Below are 9,440 nucleotides of genomic sequence, written 5' to 3'. Positions count from 1 at the left end.
ACTCTGTAGATAAGGAAACGCGACGCGCGGCTCGCCGGGCCAGGTGGGGCTGGGACGCCGACTCCCAGCCCAAGCGCTCCCCTGCGCACCCGATTGCGCCTGCGCTGGAGACCCCCGGGGGCGTGGCCTCCCTGGTAGGCGGGACCGTGGCCACCCAGGTGGGCGGTGCCAGTGGCTCTGGCGGCGGGGCAGGGCCCGTGTCCTGGCTCCGCCCTCTCCCGGGGAGGGGCCTCCGGCAACGGCTTGGCCGTTGGTTTCGGGACGGCACGTTCACGCGGCGGGGGCGGGCGCGCGGGGGAAGGCTTTGCGGCGGCGCCGCTGCCGGCTAATGCGGAGGGGCGCCTGGAGGCGGCGTGGCGTCCGCTCGGGCTCCGACTCCGGTTCTAGCTCTGGCTCTGGCTCTCGATTCTAGCCCGCGTGCCCGCGCAGTCCCCTCCCCGAGAACCATCCTCTTGCCCCGCCCAGCGTGAGGGGCGCGCGGCCGCCGAGAGACCCCGGAGGCGTAGCCGGCTGCGGAGGTGAAGAAGCGGGAGCGCGAGCTGGGACCAGCGTCTCGGAGGCGCCGCAGGTGAGGGGGCGGGGCGGGCCGCGGCCCCTGCATCCGGAGCCCCTTGGGACCCCGAGATCCTCAGGATCCGCCTCGGCCCCGGGGCCACCCCCAAGACTCCCTCTCAGCTCTTCCCCTGGAGTCCTTGCCCCCGAGACCCGCTCAGGATCCGCCTGCCCCTCCAGGCCCGCGAACTCCGAAACTCCCAAGATTTTCTCTGAACTCGGAGACCCCCCGAGGACCCCGGCCGCTAGTGGGCCCTGAGAACTGTTGGTTCCGGAAACTCTCAAGGTTCCCTTGAGACTTGCTTTCAGCAGCCTCCTCAGAAGCCCCCAGGCCCGGGGCATCTTCCTGGGGGGAGCCGTGGGTCCCAGTGTCCTTAGCCCCGCTAGACCTCGGGCCCCCGTGCCGCCCACCCTGAGGCTCCCTCTCCGACCTGATCTCAGGGCTACGTTTCTCCAACTTGAGGTCCCTGGACCTGCGGGGCGTGGGTGAAAGTGTTCCCAGGGCTGGTGATAACTTAAGATGGTAACAGCGCGCCCGACTGCGGTCCCCGCGCCTACAGGTGCAGGGCCGGGTTTAACTTTCAATGCTCTGCTGAGACTCAGGTGGCCGCACAGGACAGTCTATAGATCAGGAGACCTGAAGTGGCCGAGGGCGGCCGAACCGGGGAGGGAGCGAGTTAGGGCACATGGGGACGCTTTTACGTTGTTTCCTCCTCTTAATGTTTTCATTCAAGGAACTAACTTTTTTTTTTTTTTTTTTGAATGCCTGATAGGCTTCAGGAATTGACACTGGAAATAGAGATGACGCGGTCCCTGCTGTCAGGGCCTAGGGACCCCGGGGCATAGGACAAGTAGGTCGGTTTTACCTGGAGGAAGCTGTGTCGCCTCTGGCAGGGAGCCCATCTGGGTGGGCATGGGACTCTGGGAAGGCTGAGCTAGAGAAGTTTGCCAGGGTCGTTCCAGGCAAAGTTCCAGGGGACAGCCAGTATGTCAAAAGGCAGAGAGGCTGCCACAGCACACAGTGTTGGAAGGCGGGAGGTGTGGCTGGAGCGCACCTAATGAAGGTGGCGTGGGAGTGAATGCTAACTGTAGAGAACCCAGCTTTGCACCCGGAGGCCCACCGTGCCCTTGGCCCTTTCTTGAACGACTGCACCTGCCATTGTCCTGAGAAATGATCCAGCTGAGCTGAAGGAAGGCGGGAGGTGGTCGGGGGGAGAAGTGAGGGAAGTGTCTCGGTAGAGACCTGGAACGGGAGAAGCTGGCACTTTCGCAGAGTGCTGGGTTTGAGGCGGGAGTGACAAGAAAGAGGATGTGATTCTGAGAGCCAGTCAGGACCAAAGCATGCCCAGTTTACGCTGAGTGGAGGGTTTGGTACTTCAAGGGAGTGGGTGACGGGGCTTCGGGAGGAGAGGGGCGGGAGTTGGTGTGTTTTTCAAAGATCCATATGGCTGTGGTGGGGAGACTTTTTTGGAGGAAGCAAGACCCTATGAGAGATGGGGGTGACCTGGACCAAGGCGGTGGTCGTAGGAGACTGTGGCTTCCTGGAACAGAGCGAAGCTTCTGAAAGCCCGGGCGCAGAAGACTGGTTCCTGCTCTTTCGTGTCTGAGCCTGGGGACTGGACTTTTAAGTGAGGGTTTTGTCCTGTTACCATCGGGTCTTAGTGCTTCAGGGTGACTGTGTGCATCACCATAGACTAATGACCACACAGGATGCAGTGGGGCAGGGTGAGTAGAGGTTGAGTCTCAGAGGTGGGCGCCCCGTGCTGGGCTAGGGGTCCTGAAGAGAACCCGTGTGTGGAAAAAACACCCAACGTGCTTTTTCTATTCTCTCACTCAACAACAATCAACAGAGTTGTCTTCTGTGACCAAATGTGGAGAGAGGTTTCTCCCTACCACCAAGCGGACAATCGTTTGTGCAAGAGACGCGGAGTATCTTCCGATTCAGTTCTGACACTGTCTACCTGGAGACAGCATCAAATCCCACAAGTTAAGGGCTCAGTCCCCAAGACTGCCCTCCACCCCTTTGGACACCAGTCACAAGCCTAGTCCTCTGGAACTTCTGATCCATCAGCTTCAAGTTGGGGTTCCCACAACCCTTCCTTAGGTTTGATTAATTTGCCAGTCGCGGTGGTTCATGCCTGTAATCCTAGCACTTTGGGAGGCCGAGGTGGGTGGATCACCTGAGGTCAGGAGTTCAAGACCAGCCTGGCCAACATGGCAGAACCCCATCTCTACTAAAAATACAAAAAATTAGCTGGGCATGGTGGTGTGCACCTGTAATCCCAGCTACTCAGGAGGCTGAGGCACGAGAATCCCTTGAACCCAGAAGGCTGAGGTTGCAGTGAGCTGAGATTGTGACACTGCACTCCAGCCTGGGAGATAGAGCCCTGTCTCAAAAAAAAAAAATTGCTGTAGAACAGCTCACAAACACTTATGTTTACTGGTTTGTTATAAAAGATATTGCAAAGGACACAGATGAGAAGATGAATAGGGTGAGGCGTGGGGGATGCTGTGCGGAGCTTTCATGCCCTCCCCGGGTCGTACCATCCTCCAGAAACCTCCACATGTTTGTATTTCTCTCTCAGGAAGTTCTCAGAACCCGACCCTTTTGGGCCTTTTATGGAGACTTCTTAAGCATGTAGTCATGCTTAATTAAACCATTGGTCTTTGGTGATCAACAAAATCTTTAGCCCCCTCTTCCCCGGGTTAGTGGGTGGGGCTGAAAGTTCCAAGGATCTAATCCTGCCTTGGTCTTTCTGGTGGCAAGCACCCTTCTGAAGCTACCCAGGGCCTGTCTGCGTCAGTCAGCTCATTAGCATACAAAATGACAGCACTTTGGAGATTCCAAGGATTCTAGGAGTAGTAAGACAGGAAACAGGATGAAGACCCAATAGAGATTTCAACAAAATGGAAAGCTGTTGGAGGGGAGACAAGTTCAGACGTGTCAGAAATTTCCCTCTGGCAACTATGTGGGACTAGAGGGCTAGAGGGTCTGGAACTGGAAGCAGGTGCTTTACAGTGTTAGACATGTCCTGAGGGCCTTTTTTTTTTTTTTTTTTTGAGATGGAGTTTCGCTCTTGTTGCCAGGGCTGGAGTGCAATGGTGCAGTCTCGGCTCACTGCAACCTCTGCCTGCCAGATTCAAGGAATTCTCCTGCCTCAGCCTCCCAAGTAGCTGTACAGGTGCACCCGTCACCGTTCGCCCAGCTAATTTTTTTGTATAGTTTTTAGTAGAGACGGGGTTTCACTATGTTGCCAGGGCTGGTCTCAAACTCCTGACCTCAGTGATCCACTCCGCCTCGCCTCCCAAAGTGGGGATTACAGGCGTGAGCCAACCGTGCCCAAGCCAGCCTTGGTGAGGGCTTTAAAGACTGCGGCAGACGGTATGGATTAAACAGATTAGGAAGAAAAATCTACAGGAAATTGTTTTGTTGAAGTCTCGATTAGGTGAGTGGGAGAGAGACTCTGGGATAACTGCAACAGTGGGAACTTCCTGTGGTAACCCCACATGTGAATGACTGCTGTCCAGTATGTCACTGGCCCCCCCCCCCCCCCCCCCCTGCTTGTGGCTACCGACCACCGAAAATATGACTCAATGTGATGGAGCTGTTTTTATTTAATTTTATTTAATTAGCTTTATTTAATTTTAATTAAATCTAGGCCTCATTCCCCGGCACACATCTAGGGTGCAGTAGGAAGTATGCTGTTCCAGGCTTTGTTCTTTTATTCCATTTAAAGCTTCCAGCTTTATACCTTAGGAGATATAAGATATTATTTTCTTTGTAGAAAAGGTAAATAGTCTCAGGAATGAGTCCTTGCCCAGGTAGTAAGGATTTCAGCCAGTACTGATTTGTTGGCCAGGCTCTTGCTCCTATGTCCTGCCTCCTTCCCTCAAGGAGCCTGCAGCGCCTCCTTGTCAGGAAAATGCCCTTCTCTTGAGTGGTGGCATTGTTCCTCCACAGTGACCTTGTCTGACTTTCTTTGCAAATTCTAGGTTCATTTTATTATCACTCTGAGGAACACCTTATGTTCCTCCATAGGTGGCATTGGCCCTCCTTATCTGTTCCCACCCCGCCAAGCTAACAGGGACAGTTGGGTGATAAGCACACTGTCCAGGGGCTGCTCTTTTTCCTGAGGCTGCTCTGCCTGCTGCCTCTTCTGTCTGCCTCATGGCAGCTCTTTCTTTCAGCATTTCCGGGGAACAAAAAACTATAGAAAACAAAGCTCTGTGCCTTATTTGTGACGATTTGGTGGTAAAGAGGTAGAAATGAGTGCCTTAAAGTGTTGGGGTCACAGTGGACCAGACAGTGCCCAGGCCAGTGGGACGAATATGGGACATGAGCCAGGAGTTACTCTATAGCTTGTTCCCAGCCCCGTGGGGGAAGTTGACGAAGTCACTGCCTCTCAGTCTCAATTTTCACTTCTGAAAAATTAGGGCATTTGGTTTCACGTAACCTTTAAGATCCTGCCCGCTCTGAAATTCTGTCATTTTAAATTTTGTTGAAGGTTTACCTTCTAGAACACGTCTTATGTATCCTCTCGAGGTGGGTTAAAGGCAGGTGCGTCCATAAGCCCCTGGCCTCTGTCGTGGCATGTTTTAACATTGGCTTGTTAAGTAACACGTTTATTTGAGTTAATGTGTCCTATCTGGTGGGCAAACTGTATGTAAAACGTTGAATGTTTTAGTGGATGGCAGAGTTCCCTGTAAAATATCAGGTATATTTGTTTGCCATTTCAAGCTGCACTGATGTTAGGAGGCAAGGCACAAGAATATGTAACACACAACTTGGGGCTGGCCTGTTGGAAGGGTTCGGTGTCGGCCTTGGCCAGGTTGTGGGTCATAGTCACCACCTCATTGGGTTATTGAGAGGGTTAACTGAGATAGTGCGTTAAAACGCTTAGCATTTTCCCTTGAATCTCTATTAAGCGCTGAAAAAGTGGCAGTAATTAATGTTGCTCTTTGAATTAATTTGTGACCAAATTAAACTAAATTTGAATTAGATTGTTTTTCTAGTGGTGGGTTTTGCTGTTTTCCTGGTTTGGATGTGTAGGTCCAAGCAGCTCTGTTTGGTGGGACTGGTTTCAGGAATCCAACTAACTTATTTCCATCGTTACAAAATAAGACATTTTTCCCATTAAGTTCAACGGAATAAAAAGTGATTCGTTAAGTGGAGTGCGTTCAAATTAAGGGTTCGTATTTTCTGTAAATTGAAGAAAATAACTCATCCTGAAGATCCCTTATTATTAGTAATGGCTGAAATTAAGTTTTACCAGAACCATGATTACATTGAAAGTAGTTGTGGTGACTGCCTTGGAAAAGTGGTGCTGGCGTGAGGCAGTTGAGTAACAGATTGTGCGCTTTACTGAGCACCTTTCAGGTATGTGTCTCCCTTGCAAGTCTGCAGCAGTCCAGTCGGTCCTGTGCATGTTGGAATCCCCATTTAGGAGACGGGGAAACAGGTTGAGAGAAGTCTACCTGGCTGGGGAAAGGGTGGCGTTTCCTTGTCTCCAGGTCCTGTGTTTTCTCCACCTTAGTCCTAATGCTGCTTCAGGTGGAGTTGTTGTGGTTTCAAGACTAAGCCTCTCCTTTGCAGTTCCAGAAGCTTAATTTTTTGCCCATTTGTGCCTTGTTTCCAGTGCAGGTGAACCTAATCATGCTAATCACACTCACCTGTCAGCTAGTTCGGAGATGATTCATTTGTGGTTGGAAATATGACTGCCACATGTGCTTGAAGACTGTTGCTCAGTTGCTCGGTGATTTTTTTTTTTTTGAGATGGAGTCTTGCTCTGTTGCCCAGTGTGGAGTGCAGTGGCACGATCTCGGCTCACTGCAACCTCTGCCTTCCGGGTTCAAGCGATTCTCCTGTGTTAGCCTCCAGAGTAGCTGGGATTACAGGTGTGCACCACCACACCTGGCTAATTTTTGTATTTTTATTAGAGACACAGTTTCACCATGTTGACCAGGCTGATCTGGAACTCCTGACTTCAGGTGATTCGGCCGCTTTGGCCTCCCAAAGTGCTGGGATTACAGGTGTGAGCCCCACACCCAGCCTTGCTCAGTGATTGCTGCTGCCACACTCTCCTCTCCCAAGCCTACATGGGAGACCTGATTGCTGTGAAAAAGGAAGTTTGTGGGAATCGTATCTAGAATGAAGGGAGAGGACGATATTAATGAGCAGGGTCTGGCCATTGAGCTTCCATGGCATGCAGTCATCTCTCATGCTGAGGGTCATGCTGGGAAGGGCTTGCTTGAAGGCTCCCCATCTTCCAGACCTGCCTTGGTATAGTCAGAATGTAGTGGATAGATTCTGGCCTCCTTTAAGGACATTCCAGTCCTTAGAATCCACCCTGGCTACACAGATTAAATTTAGTATTTCCAAGCCTCTTGTCTCCTGTCAGTAGCACATTTATAAATGGTTTCTTAGTGTGAGGCACTTTTGTAACAGTGGCAGTAGTAATATTGGTACTAATAGCCTACTGTGTTGCTGGGCTTTGCTCTAAGGGCCCAACATAAATCAACTCATTTGTAGTCACAGTGACCTTGTCTGACTTTCTTTGCAAATTCTAGGTTCGTTTTATTATCACTCTGTGGGTTGACTACAGGTGAGTTAAAGGTCAGCATTCGGAAACTTTGCCGAATAAACGTGATACCACTCACTCCTGTGTGAGATGGATGTAGTTTGAGCATATGTTTACTCTGAGTCCCTCTTGCTTAATTGTAATCAGATGCTGCTTGAACACGCTTTATCTTCGTGCTTTTTGAAACTGCTCAAAGCCCATGTGATCATCTGTTTATAGAAAGAAATTAAGAGAGTCGGGCACAGTGACTCACACCTGTAATCCTAGCACTTTGGGAGGCTGAGGTAGGTGGATCGCTTGAGGTCAGGAGTTCGAGACCAGCCTCTGACCAACATGGTGAAACCTGTCTCTACTAAAAAACCACAAACTTATCCAGGCGTGGTGGCACATGCCTGTACTCCCAGCTACTTGGAAGGCTGAGGCAGGAGAATTGCTTGAACCTGGGAGGTGGAGGTTGCAGTGAGCTGAGATTGCGCCATTGCACTCTAGCCTGGACAACAAGAGTGAAACTCCGTCTCAAAAAAAAAAAAAAAGAGTTTTCTTAAAGGATACTTTTGAGGATCCCACAATCTTGACACTTCCAGTTGATGGTTGTGCTTGTTAAGTGAAAATATAGCTTATAATGGAAAGCGAGTAATGTAAGGTTTTTTTTGTTATGCCGCTTTTAATCATTATAGTTCTTGACACACATTCCCCTCTCCCCACAGACCCTCATGATGTCAGTTCATTCGTCTCTCTGCTCTGTTTTCCTTGGCACTCTGGGCTTCTCCCTGTCCCACCAGGGTTTAGACAGCCACAGCCTATTTGCTAGCTCAGCGCCAGGCCCAGGCCCGGGCCCAGGTCCCGGCCCAGCAGGTTCTTCTGCCAGGCTCACTGGGGTCACTCCTGCAGTTGTGGTCCAAGGCAGCCTTGCTTTTGTGTCAGTGGATGGTACCTCTCGGCTGCCCACCGAGTGGCAGGCCAGAGCTCTGCACGGCAGAGTTCCACTGGGACAGGCTCTGTGGTAAAGGGTGTGTCAGACTTGTACTTGCTTCCCATTATCCCATTTGCTGATATCTCAGTGGCCCAAAAATCACGTGGCTAAGCCTGGAGTCTGTGAGGGGCTGTAGAAGGGTGTGGCTGCCAGCAGGCATGAGAGGGGCGGGGCCATTAACATCCTCCCACAGTAGGGTCGTGAGGTGCTTTGTTTTACTACCTGTAAATAACAAGTTCGATTTTGGTAGCTTATATTTTGCATTGAACTCGGTTTGATGAATGTTTACGTAGTGCTGGATTCCAGGGATTGCAGACTACGACTGTCTCTAGCTACTCTGTGCTAGTTTATAAAATGCTAGTGATCTCAAGTTCTAAGCAGACAGCATCCTGGTAAGACTTTGGCTTTGGATTAAAAAAGACAGGAACTGCTCGTAAGAATCTCTGCTGGGGCCAGATTTTGCTTTCAGCAGTGCTGATAGGTTCTTGAAAACAGAGAAGGGTTGCTATGATGACTCGGCTCTGGGCCTGCAAACCGTGCTGACGACACAGTCACCAAGGAAACCAAGAGACGCAGTGTCTGAAAGGCCTCCGAAGGGTTTTGTTACTGTTGTCTGGGATCTGATTGGCTTAGACAGTGTCTGGATAGGAGCAGAATGCTGGAGCTTGCTGTCCTGCTGAAACTTCGAGGACCTGGTGCTGATTGCTTTGGAGATCACCTTACTTGGATTTTGGTTTAAAAACAAGGGGGAGATTTAGGATTATTTCTAGGTTATTGTGAGATTTGACTCTGATGTTTATGCTGCTGTAAAACAGGAAATGAGGTAATGTCTTTAAACATGTAGTGTGATAATGAACTGTAAATGTCTAAATATGGGCAACTGTGCAGTTCAGGTTGCAGAGTTACTGTGTTGAGTTTTATATAATTGGGTACTTCCCATCTGCCTATTGAGGTTGAACTCTGTGTGGTTCTGTTTGAAATACGGTCTGAGGAGCCAGTACCAGACTTGCAGTTCAGGCTGAGAAAGAGGTTTTGAGCACTTAAGCCAGCCACAAACCACCCAGGAGTGCAAGCTGTGGCCTGTTACGTAAGTGTTAGGAATAGTGATACCTTGTTCTTTTGGGAAACTTTGAAATCACTTAATTTCGGAGTTAAATATAGCCTGCAAAAGTTTAATTTGTTCATACTGTTTTTGAAGATGTGTAAATGCAATATTTAGGTTTTGAATTTGTAACCATAATCGCATATATATGGAGAATCAAAAGCAGTTGAACAGTAGTTGAAAGAACTAGAGGTAGATTTTGAAAGTTCTTTTTTTTTTTTTTTTTTTTTTTTTT

At 50.1% G+C, this 9,440-nt stretch overlaps 1 protein-coding gene across 17 annotated transcripts in view; it reads left to right on the top strand.

The window, feature by feature from the left end:
* The first annotated feature begins 219 nt into the window (after positions 1-219).
* SIRAL2 (SIR2 antiphage like 2) overlaps positions 220-9,440 on the top strand; it is a 33,326-nt gene continuing 24,105 nt past the window's right edge. For 3 of the 17 annotated variants that reach the window (XM_017850830.1, XM_017850835.1, XM_017850826.1), the window contains exon 1: positions 232-568. Coding sequence is in view for 6 of the 17 variants with exons in the window: in XM_017850823.1 (XP_017706312.1) it covers positions 8,922-8,926 (5 nt within the window). In the remaining 11 variants the exon portion in view is untranslated. Of the gene's footprint in view, positions 569-610; positions 1,113-1,325; positions 1,408-7,815; positions 8,927-8,972; positions 9,191-9,440 lie in introns of those variants that run through there. The other 14 variants (XM_017850824.1, XM_017850825.1, XM_017850822.1 and 11 more) reach the window with 10 other exon arrangements.

This window comes from Rhinopithecus bieti, unplaced genomic scaffold (genome assembly GCF_001698545.2).
Source record: "Rhinopithecus bieti isolate Rb0 unplaced genomic scaffold, ASM169854v2 scaffold_32081, whole genome shotgun sequence".
Taxonomy (NCBI): domain Eukaryota; kingdom Metazoa; phylum Chordata; class Mammalia; order Primates; family Cercopithecidae; genus Rhinopithecus; species Rhinopithecus bieti.
Note: the sequence above shows the minus strand (reverse complement) of the source record. Positions and strands in the feature narration are given on the sequence as shown.